Source organism: Leuresthes tenuis, unplaced genomic scaffold (genome assembly GCF_036924035.1).
Source record: "Leuresthes tenuis unplaced genomic scaffold, fLeuTen1.0.hap1 SCAF_12, whole genome shotgun sequence".
Classification (NCBI taxonomy): Eukaryota; Metazoa; Chordata; class Actinopteri; order Atheriniformes; family Atherinopsidae; genus Leuresthes; species Leuresthes tenuis.
This window is the reverse complement of record NW_027325366.1, coordinates 3,343,674-3,359,775: the sequence shown is the minus strand read 5'-3', so window position 1 is coordinate 3,359,775 and position 16,102 is coordinate 3,343,674. Positions and strand designations below refer to the sequence as shown.

At 41.3% G+C, this 16,102-nt stretch overlaps 1 protein-coding gene across 2 annotated transcripts in view; it reads right to left on the bottom strand.

Moving 5' to 3' along the window:
• Positions 1 to 16,102, bottom strand: part of pard3bb (par-3 family cell polarity regulator beta b) — a 200,558-nt gene that overhangs the window by 82,486 nt on the left and 101,970 nt on the right. For both annotated transcript variants that reach the window (XM_072397832.1, XM_072397833.1), the window contains exons 18-19: positions 8,218 to 8,433; positions 5,480 to 5,708 (exon numbers count right to left, since the gene is read on the bottom strand). In XM_072397832.1, the coding sequence (XP_072253933.1) occupies positions 5,480 to 5,708; positions 8,218 to 8,433 (445 nt within the window). The remainder of the gene's footprint in view (positions 1 to 5,479; positions 5,709 to 8,217; positions 8,434 to 16,102) is intronic.

Sequence of the window (16,102 nt, the reverse complement as noted above, 5' to 3'; positions counted from 1 at the left end):
CAACCTTTTCATCTATGCACTACACACACACATTCAAAAATACACAGGCACAGAGAGTACAGACTTGGGCTAATAGGCCTCGCATGAAGCTCAACCATTACACAGCCCACAATGGAGCTAGTCACTCCTAATGGGCCCAGCCGTTGTGGTGGGCTAATAGTCCCAACGACAAAGTACTTTAAGTTGAACAGAGGTGCTGCCGTTTGAAGAGAGTAGAGATGGAGCGAGAGGAGCAGGAAGGAAAAAATGGGACAATAGGAAGGAGAGTGTAATTACAGGCTCAAATTAGAGGTAAGCAAAGAGCGCAGACTCAAGGCTTAAAGGCTCCTTTGGTTGGTGGCTGCTATCATAATTATGCTGCTTTTTGGGTTTTAAGTTTTTCTGGGGTAATATTGCAAAAAAACACACACAAACAGAGCAGCAGAGCAAGCTGCAAGTACAGCAGTGCATGATTATAAGCCAGCAGGCGACCAGGCATTCATTACCATACATTCACCATAAATTCACACTAGTCTGAAGCTGAAAATGAGCAGCATGGACATGTACGTGCAACACACACATCATAAAATGATGCACTGGCAGTGTCAGTCCCTCTCTCATTCTGCCAGACCTTGTCCATTTCCAGTCTCACCTGAAAGGCTGCCATATTTTCATTTGTACAGAGGTCCTTCTCCCTTCCCTTTCACAGCCAGCCAAACACACAGATAATAAATCAGCAACAAAGCCATGCTCTCCACCAACGCTAATTAGGTGTGTGCAGCATCAAGTTAAGAGGGCATGCTAGTACAATGTACACCTTCTGAGAGTTGCACGATACATTCAAATATTTACCACATTGATCAGAGGAGGAGGTTGCACAACTGCAGCATGATTTAAAGAAAGAACGCACAAAATCCCACATCCACCATGTGCCAACTATATGACAACCGTCCGACTGTGTGACCAATCATGTTTAATCATCAGATGAATATTCATGATAGTGGAATGGTTACCACAGTGCACACACACACACACGCACACACACACACACACAGAGATGACTGGCATATCTGATTGGCAGGTGGCAACAGTTCAGATGACAGAGCCATCTGTCCACATTAAAGGGCATTTTAAACAAATATTCAGAGCCTGACTTAATCTGTGGGTCAACAATTATAGCACTCTTTTACAGTAATTATATCACTACATTTACAGACTCTGCTAAATTCTGTCTTCATTCACATTATGAACTGTAAAATGGTCTTTTGGAGGATTCTAATGATAATAGCATTAAGTGTCTCTGCAGCTGATGCATGAACAGAAAACAGCAGTTGGTAAAGAAATCTTTGAAATTAGTAAACCAACCAATGACAAACATGAGCATTATACGCTGTAAAGCCAGATAACTAGGAGTACAGCCTGGTAACCCGCACTGCCTCTCCTCCAGACCATTAGGCCAATCAAAGGTGCCGTCAGATGAATACGACAAATCAGCAGCTTGGCCTAGATTGAACTACACTGAATAGCTTCAATTTGCCCTCTCAGTCTACCACCATTATATGCAATCAAATGCAGATAGGGAGCAGGAGCTGAAGGGAGCAGATGGAGATGAAAAATTGGAATGATGCAACGATGAGGGGGTATAGGTGTAGCGAGAGGGGAGGGTGGGTATGCTACAGAAATATGACTAGAGAGAAGAGAAGGATAGAAAGGTTGAGCTCATCAGAGGGCTCTTATCAGGACCCTCTCATGGTGACGAATGATGAGGTGTAGAGGAAACGTCTAAAATCATCCTTGGGTGTTTAATATGGCTTCTTACAGCACTTGTGGCTAAGTGTGATAGGGTTGGGGGTAATAAGATGAAAGGCTGGAGGGACATCCGCATAGAGGGAAGACTTGGTTAGATTAAACTGGAGATGTTGTCATGGGTGCTGCATAGACTGTGCAAACCATAATCAAACAGAGTGGTATGAACACAGAGGGAAAGGTATTGCCATCATCTCCCCTTAACTCTGAAGCACTTAAAATGGGGGGGCTTCGTAAACTATCAAATGACCAGATGGGATTAAAAATCTGACTTGGATCTAGGAAATTCCGACATCCGTGTGCAACAGGAAGGCATCATTACTTGTAGCACACAAACAGCATGCTCCCAATGCACGCTGCAATGTAAACCAGTCAAAGTAAATGAATCATTAATCATAGGTTTTATCGGCGATGTCTGCCGTGGTGGGAGGGATCGGGGTCACTATGAATCTGGGGGGGTCATGTCCCGCCTGTCCCCAGTGCCATCTGCACCCAAATGCAAGTGCAAATGATGATTAGAAAGTTAACATAAAATATCAGTCGCACTGGCACACTTTCAACCACCCACCTCCACTCTAAGTACGGTTCAGATCTCAGTCCTGCACAGGCAGGACTTAAATTTAAATCTCAAACACTCACAGGTTACAGGCTGGCTAAATCTAAGTAGTGCTGTCCATGTGAAAAGTTTAACTGCAGCCAAAGAAAATGTTTGAGTGAACTTACTGGATGTTGAATACTTTACATTGAAATAAAGAGTAGTCAATTCATTTGCTTGTGAACTGAAATCTTACTACAGTTATGCCATATCGAGCAAAAACTAAAAATGCCATTTATTACAATAGCATAAAGTAAAGTTTTCCTTACCAGGATTGAACATCAGATAAATACATCTTCAGATGAAAAACAACACTCGATACATTACATCATGCCATTATAATTCATTTGACAAAAACTAAACCAACTGCAAAAAGCATGTTGAAAAGAACATGGCAGCACAGCTTAGGTTTGCAAAGCTGCATCTGAACAAAGCTCAAGACTTCTGGAACAATGTCCTTTGGACAGACCAGAGCAAAGTGGAGATGTTTGGTCCTAATGCACAGCAGCACGTTTGGAGGAAACCAAACACAGCATATCAGCACAAACACCTCATACCAGCTGTCAAGCACGGTGGTGGAGGGCTGATGATCTGGGCTGGTTCTGCAGCCACAGGACCTGGGCACCTTGCAGTCATTGAGTCCACCATGAACTCCTCTGGATACCAAAGTATTCTAGAGTCAAATGTGAGGCCATCTGTCCCACAGCTAAAGCTGGGCTGAAACTGGCTCATCAACAGGACAAAGATCCCAAACACAGCAGCAGGTTCCCAGCCTGACGCAGTCCCAAACATGGGACTGTAGTAAAAGAACAAACTATGCTGCATAATGTTCATCTGTTTCTCTTTTAGTAAACTGAGCTAAATTGTCGTAATTATGAACCGATTTACAGGCTCAACTGCATAACAAAGATAGCATTCTAACATCTCAAAATAAAATAAATCTCTTCGCCATCAAATAAATGTTCCTGATATACTGAATACTGTAGACGCACTGAGAGAGAAGGTGTGCCAAAATGAGGAAAACAAGACGGAAAGGGTGGCGACTTTCAAAGAGCGCATTAAACATATTCAATTAAGTCAAATGTGTGCACATTAGTCTAATTGCCTAATATTTCACCTTAAATAACATGCAATTTTGAGATCTAATCATGGTGATAAAATTTGACTGTGAAATCTGGAAGTGTTTTCCTGCGTTCCGCTTCAAACAGACTGCTTTTGTAAGTGTGTTTTCAGAGGCTGCAACTATACTGTGCAGATCAAATGGCATGCAAGTGTTTCTCTAGAGATCAGTATCTATGTAATGGTCATGTGAAATCTCACTTCACAAACAACCTCGACAGAGAAAAAAAAAAATCAGATATAAGGTAGCAATCAAAGGAGAGAGCAGAAATGGTTCATTGAAACACTTTGCCTCATTCATGACACTTTTCTTCGAGGGTTTCATTCACGCTGGAAAATACATACTTTTAAAGTTAATCACACAAAATAGCGCTGGCAGATCATTTTCAGCACCTCTTAAGGAAACTGGGGCACCACTCTGAGTGGTCTGTCTGCATCTGGGAGTGTATGATAAGTAACAAAAAGAGCTGGATTCCAAAACAGCTGAAAGGTGTCAGTAAAAAGTAAAGAAATGTCAAACAGGCAAGCAGAAACTTCACCCAAATGGAGAGAGCTTTGAAAAAACAAACAGAAAATTGCTCATAGCAAAGCTGCAGAAGTTTGGCCTCTGAGGTACAGCCAGTGCGTGGTCACCTTGATGCAACCACAGCATCCAAGCTGCGGCTCCCATGGAGGGATACAATTCCCAAAAAGCTGCTAATCATTGGTTCCCTGGATGGAAATAATCTGAAACTGAAACACGGCCATTATATGTAAACGTGGAGTACCTGATTTATAACTATTGTCTGACAAAAACCACACAATCAAAAGACTGCAGCTGCACTAATTTTACATGTAAAACCACAGAGATTTAACTCACACGCACCTCCCATTACTGTGAGGTCAACCACTCACTGAGATGTGTGGACAGAGAGAAAGGCCACTGCGGTGGATGGGCAACAATGGAATAGAATAGAGTAGATTAGAATAGAATGGAATAGATTCAAATAGAATAGATTAGACTAAAATAGAATGGAATAGATTAAAATAGAATAGATTAGACTAAAATAAAATAGAATAGAATATATTAAAATATAACAGATTAGATTAGAATAGAATTTAATAGAATAGAATTCTAGATAAAAATAGAATAGATTAGATTAAAATAGAATAGAATAGATTAAAATAGAATAGAATAGATTAAAATAGAATAGAATAGATTAAAATAGAATAGATTAAAATAGATTAAAATAGAATAGATTAAAATGGAATAGAATAGATTGAAATAGAATAGAATAGATTAACATAGAATAGATTAAAATAGATTAAAATAGAATAGAATATAATGAAATAGAATAGATTAAAATGGAATAGAATATAATGAAATAGAATAGATTAAAACAGAATTGAATGGAATTGAATAGAATTGAATAGAATTGAATAGAATTGAATAGAATTGAATGGAATTCTAGATTAAAATAGAATAGATTAAAATGGAATAGAATAGATTAGAATAGAATTCTAGATTAAAATAGAATAAAATAAAGTAGAGGGGTGTATCCCAAATAGTGCAAGATTGCAAGACAAATATGGCTGTTCAGCTGTGTAAAAGCACATATTTTAAAGTGGTTCATACTCATGGATAAGAATGTAATTGATTTAGCAAAGCTTTTAGACACAAATAGAAATATTGTATTTAATAAAATGATTTTCCTCTCATACAACGTTTTACATTAATTCCTTAAGCAGATTCTTCTAACCAAGGCAACAAACAAGAGAGGACCATATGGTAAAACACATTGTGGGGTTGAGTGTCTTAGCCAGAGACAGTCGGAAACAAGCTCCTGAGCAACAGATCTCCATAAAACCTGACCCTTTAAAAGAAAGGAAGCTCAGCCGTGCGACACCAAACAGTGAGAGTCCGTGTCATCGCAGCTCGGCTTGGCACAATGTGGCTAAAGCTGGCAACTCCAGAAAAACGGAAAAATTCCCTTTACTCACCTCAACAGGCCAAAGCCTATTTTCTTGCTCTTCTTTTCGGTTTCTTCAGGCTCTTCAGCTTTCTTTTTCTCCCTCTCTTTTACTTTCACCTTGCTCTTTTCTTTCTTCTTATATTTTGCTTTCTTTTTCTTGTCCTTTTTGCCTTTCTCTTCTGTTTGATCTCCAACCCCCTGGCGGGATGAACTACTTGCAGGGGTGTCACGGCCTGAACTTGGCTCTGAACCTTCGTCTGCAGGGAATGGTAGAAGGAGAAGAAAAAGATGGGGATTAGAGTGAGTGGATAGAGATGTAATGTTTCAAACTAAACTAGCAGTTTGTCTTATTTTCACTTGTACTTTTTCAGATTTAAATCAATAATTAAAATGAATGAATACTGGAGGCCCCTCACAGAAAGGCAAAGCAAATAACTCTTTGAAAGAGATTACCAATGCAACACTGTATGCAGCTTCTTAAAATGATATAACCCCACAGAATAGCATCATTCTGTAGTACGGACCAGACCACACACCCCGACACAAAGGAAAACAGAAAGCATGACACAAAACTGTAAACACCTAGAAACAGCCCAAATATAAACCTGTACATAGATTTCTTTTCAGGTTTCCCTACTCCACATCCTCAACTGTATCAACTCTTACAGTGAACTAATTAACTCTTTCAAATAAGAAAGTAAAATGTTCAAAGCATGAACTGCAACGCCTCATTACTCCATCGATAGACTGGAGGTTAGGCCTTGAATAACAATGATTGCACACACACACAAGGCTGTACCGCTGTCCCTGTTAGGACATCGCATTGTTTCATCATTTCCACACGCTATAAGCTGAACCTTAAACCTGGCATTGACTATTACCAGTTTACACCTAATTCTGACCTCATTCTAACATCAATGCACTCCCTCGCCTCAACCCTAACCAGGACTTCAAAAATGACATTATGCCTCACATTGTTTCCCAAAAGGACTACTGGTACTGACAAGGTCAGAATTTACACCAGAAAAAAGTCCAAATGACAAAAACAAGGGCACATGCACACATACGCACAAGCTATTCATCAGATTTTATGAGATAACCAAACCAAATTAGTTACTTCAATTGAGATCTAATTTTCTATAGATATTCCCTTCAGCTTTAATTACAGAGACTGTCTACCAGCAGAATGTGTGTGTCTTGTTGCAGATCCACAGGCTCATGCTGGCAATGGCCCTCCTGTTCGGGGTTGAAAATCAAAATGACCTTGATGACCACAGCTGTATAAAACAGTGAGCCTCTATGACATTTATTATCTATGGTATTTTCTTTCTCCTTCTAAAACTTAAAAAAGCTAAGGCCAACAATGATTATGTGTGCAGAAAGTGTGTCAGAAAAGCATGCCAAAATCTGTTGAGTCACATTATCAGCTGTTAACTTACCCCCTCAAACAAATACTGAAGAAGGCCATCAAATGAAATAAGAGTACAGGAACAGACTTCCACTCCAGATTAGATAACATGTCAAACTCAGTGACTGATTGATTTACTGTGAAGCACTGTGGCATTAGCTCACTCAGGTCAAGAACCCACACAAACAATGGTTTGCAGGTACAACTGAATCCAGCTCTTACATTTTAGAGCTGCCACGTGTTTACAACTGGAACTGAAATGACCCAGGCCATGCAAAGTGTATGAAACAAACGGAAGTGTGAGATATACTTCAAAGAAGTGGTCTCTGTCAATTAACAGCAGCTCTGAAAGCGCTGAACATTTAGAAAGATGGTGACAGATGTGGCCACTGTGTGTGTGGTGTTGACATGCCCTATTAGTCCTATCCTTTGTGAGTGCAGTGATCTGAAACAGCCCGACTCATTACTCTGGTGGTGACTGATAAGAGTTAGCTGCTAATAACACAGCTGGGAATGGAATATGTGTTGATATTTTGAGGCAAGAGGTGCCTGTTGGAAGGCCCTTGTCACACTTTGTTGGAGAAAGCTTAATTGGGGTACACCTTGCATGTGGAAGTAAGGAGAAAATGCCTCAATCACTGTGTGATTAAAGATCCATCTAAAAGGCACCGAAGATGTATGTAAGTGATTGAATGTGAAATTTAAAGAAAGACATCTCTGTGCTTTTGGAAATGGTAACATAAGGAAATCTGAGGGAAATGAATGAATATCTCACTCTACAATCAGTGATGTGACAGCAGTTCCTGCATGAACTGTAGCTGAAAAACAGCCACCAACATCAGAGATAGAGAGGCAAGCAAAAGTAAAGCTTTTCGTGCTATTCCATGCTACAGCGCATCTTTACCCTCAAACCATAGTCAACATGTAAGTTAGTTACTATGTGACAAAGCTGCAGAGCGGTAAATGCATACAGTTTCCTGCAGTGGAGGTTTTTGGGAGCAATGAGCAAATATATCTTTGGAGAAAATGAAAACAACTACCCCTGACCTTTCAAGCACAGCAGTGGAACAATCATGATCTGGGCTTGTTGCACTCAGTGGCAGATGAAGGAATTAATTCAGTTAAATGTGAGAAAATGTAAAGGTAATCGCCCCACTCGCAATAAAAAAATCTGAAGATTAACGTGTGATTAAGAAAATGACATAATAATAAAGTGAGAAATAATCTAGCTTTTTGAACACAATGAGGGCAACTTTGATCTTGGGAGCCCAAACATCTGTTTGCTACAGAAACTACATACATATTCATAGATGTGTGCCTCTAATTTACCACACTGAGGCACACTTCATGTCCCTTACCATCATCTTCTTCAGCTGGCCCATCGTAGGATTTGTCAATAGCTGCTCGGAAGCTCTCATTGCAGCCTCGTCCCCTGACCATATTGGGGCGAGGACGATGGAATGGAAGGAGCTCGCTTTTCCTGTTAACCTCTGACATGGCTGTCTGGAGACTCTCCAAGGAACTGGACTTCTTCAAGCCAAGGGTCGGGCCGAGTTCCACGGGAGTTGAGGTTGCTGTTGAGAGCAAAAAAAAAAGAGTTGTTATAGTATCATAGCAGCAGTAACAAAAAAAACAAATCCCAACGTACACGGAAGAAACAGCCCCGCACTGCCTTGCTGTGAGTGGGTTTAACAAAAGCCCACGGAGGCTCCGACTCCGGGCCAGAAAAAAACATGATGTGGCTGAACTCTGGAGAGCAAGGCAAATCAAAAAAGTGTGATGCACTAAACTATGCTGTTGTTGTGATGGATGTAAGGTCTGTTTCACTGTTACTGGCGCTCCATCCATCATAGCAAGTATACTGTGAGAGGCATTACTCAGGGAGGGAGGGATGTAGCAGAAAGGATGATGAAGGGGTTTGCAAAGGCTGACATTACAGAGCAATGGTGGAAGTATTCAGATGAGAACGAAACAGAGATTACACTTGATGAGAAGCTTAAGATTCTCAGTGTACTAAACATAGTTCAGAAGTTGTGAACAGAGTGTACCTGGCAGGCTCTTTACTAAGCAGACCACCTAGTAATTGTTGCTATCCTGCAGCACAAAGCCAGCTAAAGCTAATGGCATGCCGGCTGCAGAAGTTGGATCAAGCTCAGCTACAGGCCCCACTGTGATTTTTCCACTACTTTTGGGGATTACTATTTGTAAGACAAAGAAAAAAAAGCAGGATTGGGGGCAAGAAGTAATATGATTGTCACTGTCTGCCACCAAAAACAGGGAAGACACTGATGGTGGGTAAGATGGGGGGAGAACGGTCTGTAGGCACGGCAACAGGGAGGGAGCAAATTAAATTTCCTGCAGGGAATATCACTAGGGAAAACCCTGGTGGCAGGGAGGAGGACAGAGAAAAATGGAGAGGAAGAGAGGAAGGCTGGGCCTGCTGCCAGCTCAAAATACTGGTAATCCTTATACACACACACACACACACACACACACATTTTGGATTCCTTGCTGGCTGTGGCTTGTCGATATGATGCCACTTTGATTCATGATAGCTAAACTTGCATCACTTTAGCTAATGATTCCCTATACACACTGCTGCTTTTTGTGTGTGTGCATTTTCAGAGCAAAGGAGATGAGAGGGTTGATGTGTCTTCCACATCCATTTAAACAACCATTAACCAAACACACAGAATCGCACACAGAGTGATAAGACACAGTGAAAGTATGCACATGCATAATGTAAGCCTGCTGCTTGGAGAGGAGACGGACAAAGGCCACAGTGTGTGAGACTTTCATCCATAAACACAGTCCAAATGACATTCAGAGGCAGACTGAATTATTAAACATCACAGGGCTACTGTATGTGATTAATCTATGCTGAATCAACCCTGTGGTGATGCTGTGGCTGAACAAATATAAACTCTCAGAAATGCAGCACATACTGTTACCGTGTTCTATCACCAGTCAGAACCCTCATGCACTGAATTAAAGCTTCAAATGTTTTTTTGATATAGAAAGTACCAGTTGGGCACAGAGGGCATGGCAACTAACCTGTGTGTGTGGAATAATCCAATTAATATTTCAGTCGCACATGTGAAAATGCATTTATTTTAGCTGTGGTGGTGTTAGCCATACACTAGCCATCCAATGTCATTGGTAATATGTTGGCCAAACACATTCTCAGTTCACGGCCAATCAAAGCCTGTTATTTCCTCTGTCAGCACAACTGAGTATCTTTGTGGGTCAGTAAGAGAGTTTATGCCCAAATGAACTCTCTCATCTCCTTTGTAATGAGTCACTCCTATCTTTTCATGAATGCTGGAGTATTAAGACATTGTAATGTCTACATTTGGCATCACCATTATTAACTATCTTTATACTATCCATCAGCTCGATAGGACTTTGTAACTTTGGCTACATATTGGAAGCAAAATGTACTTATAATAAATTGCATGCAAAAGCAAATCTTTGATTCAAGGGCTATGTTATGTGAGGTGATGTTAAGGAAGGTATAATGCACCCCTTTCAAGAGCTCATCCATAGTTGAAAAGCTCCAAATTGAATGGATTAGGGCTGCTGGTAATATCTGAATCACTCCACCAGATCCATGATTAAACTCATCCAGGTTTTTCCCTGTATTATTTTGTTCATTCACACCCTAATCTGAGGCCTTTCACTCCTCAAGCCAACATGTTTGCATTTGCCAAGGACATTCTCAGAACACAAGTGACTAAACCAACATCTGACATTTTGGTTTCAGTCATAAACAACAAAAAAATGAGCAAGCAGACTGAAGATCATGAGACATGCCTAGATTTGTGCTCAGATTTCCCACAGCAGTTTTACAAACTTTCACCAGAGACATCTGGGATTAAAAGCTAATACACAGACTGACTCTGTCCCTCTAAGCCCGGTATACAATGTATGATTCTCAGCCATCCCAGCTGACAGATGACCAACATGAATTATTGTGGAATATTTTTGATTAGGATTAAAAATGGCAGTCCAGCATCGCACAAAAAGAGGTTCAAAGACTGCTGTTGTGAAGGTCTTGCGACCAAAAATACTGAGAGAGAAATTTCTGACAGTGTCAGAAATGTAAGATGATCGTCCTTGAGTGTGGCTGCCGCGACCCACGTCTCCTCTGTGTGGCGTTGAGTGATCACTGCTACACTGGCCTCACTGTGTAAAAACCAAAACAAACCTGAACAGTGGAGATGGAAGCCAAATGGGATGAAACAAAGAAGCACATATGGCTGAGATGTTGCAGCACAAGTCTTGTCAGTATAATGTGACCTTCAGCTCAGACCATGGCCGCATAAAAAAAGACGCAGCATGGACAGAAATAGCAGAGGGATTAGAACTTCCTGCAAATCCAAAGAGATATTACAGTAAACAGGGCAGTTACCTTCAGTCCATCAGCTAATAAAAATCTAACTTTTAATCCTTGTTGCTTTTCACAGTTACAGCCTGGTACAATTCAGCTGGTTTCTTCATTGTACAGTCTGCACACATCTGCCATAATGTCCCACCCAAGTTTATCACATGCCTGTTGCACAGTGTGGCTTGACTTATAAGACAGCTGAAATTGCACAGGGCGTAGCTGCCTTAACGGCGACTATACACCAAACGGATATAAAAGGACAGGCCCCGATGAGAGGGCCCTTGCTGTTTCTCTTCACATCACCAGTGCATGTAAACAACATGTCTTCCAAATACCAGTCATGACGTGCAATCTATGCCACGACGTGATCATTTTATTTGTGCTTTACGAAAGTTAAAAAGCAGCATCAATCAGAAGGTAAGACCAAGGTTCAGTCCTGATCTTCATAGTTTCAGGACAACTCTTGGAAGTTTAAAAAGCCTAAAACAGATGAGCACCCAGCATGTGCACCAATTTCTGGGTCCACACTGCGTGGAAAGCAGTTGGTAGTAGGATGACCTAAATAGGGTTATAAATAGCTTTGTGGTGTTTGGCTGGTTAATCAGAGAATGTACTCGCACAAAATCACAGATACTACAACACAAGCAGGGTGATGAATATGTAGTCACAGACTCAAACACACAGTCTCTCACAAACATTTTTGCTGCGAGTAGCAGGATTTGTGTCAGAAATGTAATTACTGCTGTCCAACTGTAAGATGATAGAATTAAGCTGCTTTTAGGGAGAGAAGGATGGCAAGCAAGACAAGAATATCAAAATGGTTTGAGGGGGATGGGCAGGGTGGGGGTAGGAAAACAAACAGAGAATGCACAAGGAAAAACTAAGACAACAATCCTGGGACTGAAAGGGAGAGGAAGGGAAAGATGACAGGGCAAAGACAAAGTAGGAGAGAAAACAAACAAAAAATATGTTAAAAATTCAAGACAAAAACATAAAGAGGAAGAATGCCAAGCTATCCCAACGCGCTTTGTTGGCAGAAAAGCAACGGGCTACTTTCAAAGCCATTAGTACACCAAGGAGCTGCTTAGCAGCAGGCTCCAGTTACAAAGCCAGCAGACTTATGAAGAGCCCCAAACTTTTGGTGAACTGAATCATGCTTCCATCTATTTATGAGTTTTACTTTTCAAATAATGAACACAGAGAAACTAGACTTTTCAGTAAAGCCACAATCCAGCTTCTCTCTCTGTCCCATCAGTGGAAGTTCCCACATGTTCAAGAGAAGCAGTATATCACAGTCCACACATCTCCAAACCCAGCCGTGAAACATACCGAAGGACCCAAACATCGAATTCCTCAGATAATAACCCATCCCGCATTATTTTTCAAGCAAATATCTGTCGGTGCACAGGTGTGCAACCGCTGTGAGATAGTGTGGGATGTGGAGAGAAGATCATTAATGTAATTAACAGTGTAACATGAAGCGGTGTGTGTGTTTCCCACCTCCTGACAGAAATAAGGCTGCGCTGTACCACAGGGCTCCATAATAACTGAACAAGCAGCACAGGCCGTGAAAACATATCATCTCTCAATATTTACTGAATCTTCCCACCGGATGTCATGATTGATGATTAATTACCCTTCTAATAACCGTGATTAAAATGTTGTCATTTTCTGTTCATGTTATGCCATTAGCAGCATTAGATTAGTGGTGCTGGAATCTGTGAAGGCCACCTTTTTGCTGTGCACAAACCAGTAAACTCATTTCAAAAGGGTAATGTTACAAGCTGTCCACAAAAATGGAGTTCACCTAATAAAATGCAAGTTCCTTGAGTTTAACAGCTGCTACCCTTAAAACACAGAAAAAGAAGGGGGCGCAAATGTTGGAACACAGTGAAATATGGGTGAATGAAAAGCAATTCATGTCAGCAAGAGTAACTGTCATCAAGGTGACGTTCTCCTCTCAGTTTAACGCATGTGAAGTTGCACTGGGACACGACAATCAAAAAAAAGATGGCACCAGGCCTGACTGAAACAAAAGTCAAGGTCAGCTGTCGGCGATGCTTCAGCGTCTGCCCACTCAGGTTCGTCAGAGAGAGATCACTGATCTTACATCAAGCTTAAATGCACAAACAAAACGTTTAATGTGTTGGCTTAAAGTGAAACTTTAAAGGTTTCTTAGTCTAAACACGTCTAACTGAGCTGAGAACGATGTTAGACACTAAATACTGAACTAATAACTTATACAAACATACAACATTTCTTTTTTTTTTTCCATCTGCATGGTATTCCAGTTCCTCATACTTGATTAAATAGAAAGTCCTGCTCACTGTAGATTGTACATCCTTCCTGACAACTGGACTCCATCTTTTTTTCCAAAATCCAGCAACACAGGGCAGGAAGCTACTTCACTTTTTCCATATTTTGTCAGTTCTTAATGCTTTTGCAAAGACCGTCTGTGGAAAAATACATTCTCCTCTAAAAATACAAAATAATGTAAATGCAGTAGAAGCAACTCTTAAACGTTAGAAACGCCTCCCGTTCTGTGTACAGTGGCAGATATTTTGCAGAACTGTGCGGTAAAGACAGAGAAATGAATAGCCTTCCTTCTCTCTTGAGCGTGATAAAATGCAGAGAACAGTTCATGTCAGTGATTGCTGTATAAAGCATGAGAGAGATGAATGGCTATACCAGCAAGAACCGACAGCACTGACCATCTCGTGATTACTGCTCACCTTTATTGGCTTACTGGGGTAGATGGAGAGGGGTCAAAGGTCATTCAATATACAGAGAAGCAGCATACAGTGCACACAAAGACAATGAAACATCAGTGTGTGTGCTAAGCAAACGACAAAAAGGCAGATACGAAGGAGAGAACACACACTTGTGAAATTTATTCAAGATCGAACTTCAACACAAACACATAATGTATAGTGAAATGAAAAACAGGGAATGCTGAGTTCAGCTGTTTGAACTCTTCGTCTAATGACAGTTGTGAAGAGCTAATGGCGGTATTGTGTTGCATCTGCACACACCCACACTGACACACAGGCACACAAATTGAGCTTCTCTCCTTGTGACAAATTAATCCATCAATCCTCATCGGCCTAACAAGGTGGCTTTCAGGTTACATCCAAAGCAAAGTCTGCTCGAGCCAAAGAGGCTGGAAGACAACAGAAAAAAGAAAACAGAAAATCCCAGAGAAGGAGAGAGATGTACAGAGGAACGAAGAGACAATCACAGAGCAAAGGAAGCAGGAGGGGACAGAGAGATGCCGCTCTCTACAGACACAGTTTTGGCAGAGACTCGTCAGTGTGTGGCGCTTTTCAAAGTCAAAGTTCCACTGGGGAGAGATTCAGACAATGGTCTGCACCAGTGTCCCTCAGCATCACACGGCCCCCTGACACATCCACACAGAGACATTCTCAGAGAGTTGTTGTCCGTCCTAAGCTTCTCTGCCTGTTTGCCAGCCGCTAAGCCTGAATGGCGTTGGCAGAGAAAAGAGTGAGTGAGAGCGTGAAAGAGACGGAGACAGAGAGCAGGCAGAGGAAGCAAACACAAAGACAGAGAACTACAACAAAAGCAGGCGAGCGTTGCAGCAGTTTAATACCAGTTTACTGCATTAGAAAAAGCTTGGCTAGTGTCTCCTCACACGTATAGACACAGTTTGCCAGGAATTAAACGCTCTCACACACATTAAAGTAAAGAAACCTAGAAACACTCCCTAACAAGCTTTGCATCATTTCTCTGGATTTTAACTGTTCACCCTTTACTCTCACAAGAAAATGTCTCTCATACAGTGACTGTGAGAGGCTAACACTAACACACAGAGGGCTCCAGGCTGTCTTAATCATCCAAGGAAAACACAGTGAAAGAAAGACAGCTGCAACTGTTTCTTTTATGTCCTGTCAACAGCTTTTGTATGCATGCATGTGGCTGCAATGTCCTATTTCAAGTGGTTTAAGGAGAAAATCTGTCAAAGGAACATAGTTTTCAATATAGTACAGACACTCTTCTTGACCATATAGCTCCACTGCACATGCAGGAGCTACTTGAAATTTATTCTAAATATGTTCCCTCTTCCACAGATGAAATATTATTGGCATGATGGAGCTTCCACCACAGACATGTGAGGCATGTCTGACCACAAGCACTCACAGACTCAATTTGTTAAGATGCCAAACCGGGACTTTTTTTATGTGGTGTGAGTGTTGATTCTTAAAGTTCATAAAAATTAGCTCAGCTCAGCTTCCTCAGAGGCTTTCAAGTCAAATGAAAAATTAACATGAAATACAGTGTCCGGTTTCCATCATTCTGAATCCAAAATTCTCCCAAATCATACTGCAAATGTCTCAGACTTGAACGATGGAGACTGTCCACTATTGTAACATTACCATCAAGGTGCAATTGTGTGAATATGTGGCTTTGCTGAGCAGTTGCTCAGTGCTTTCTTGGAGTCTGGAAACAGCATTCCCAGAAATCGCTGTCTTTAAACTGCACATTTTCCAGGACCCCACCCGCACTCCCATCCCTCACCATATCCACGCAGCTGTCTGACATCCCACCACAGAGCTGCTGGATGCAGCTCAGCTGGGAAAAAAATATATTAGAGGCATGGAAAGTGGGTTGGAAAAAGCTTGCCAGGCTCACGTGCTCCAGCAGCTCTCTGGCCTGTGTAGCGTTCTTAAACAGGAGACACACTGACAAGCAACAGGTACAGTACAGAGAATGTGTCAAAGTAGTTCAGCAAAAAGCATAAAAAATCTGGAAATCAACCAGGAGTGGAATAAACAAGAAGATGGGGGGGGGGGGGGGGGGGGGCTCAGAGACTTCACAGGACATTCAGCAGGCATATCATG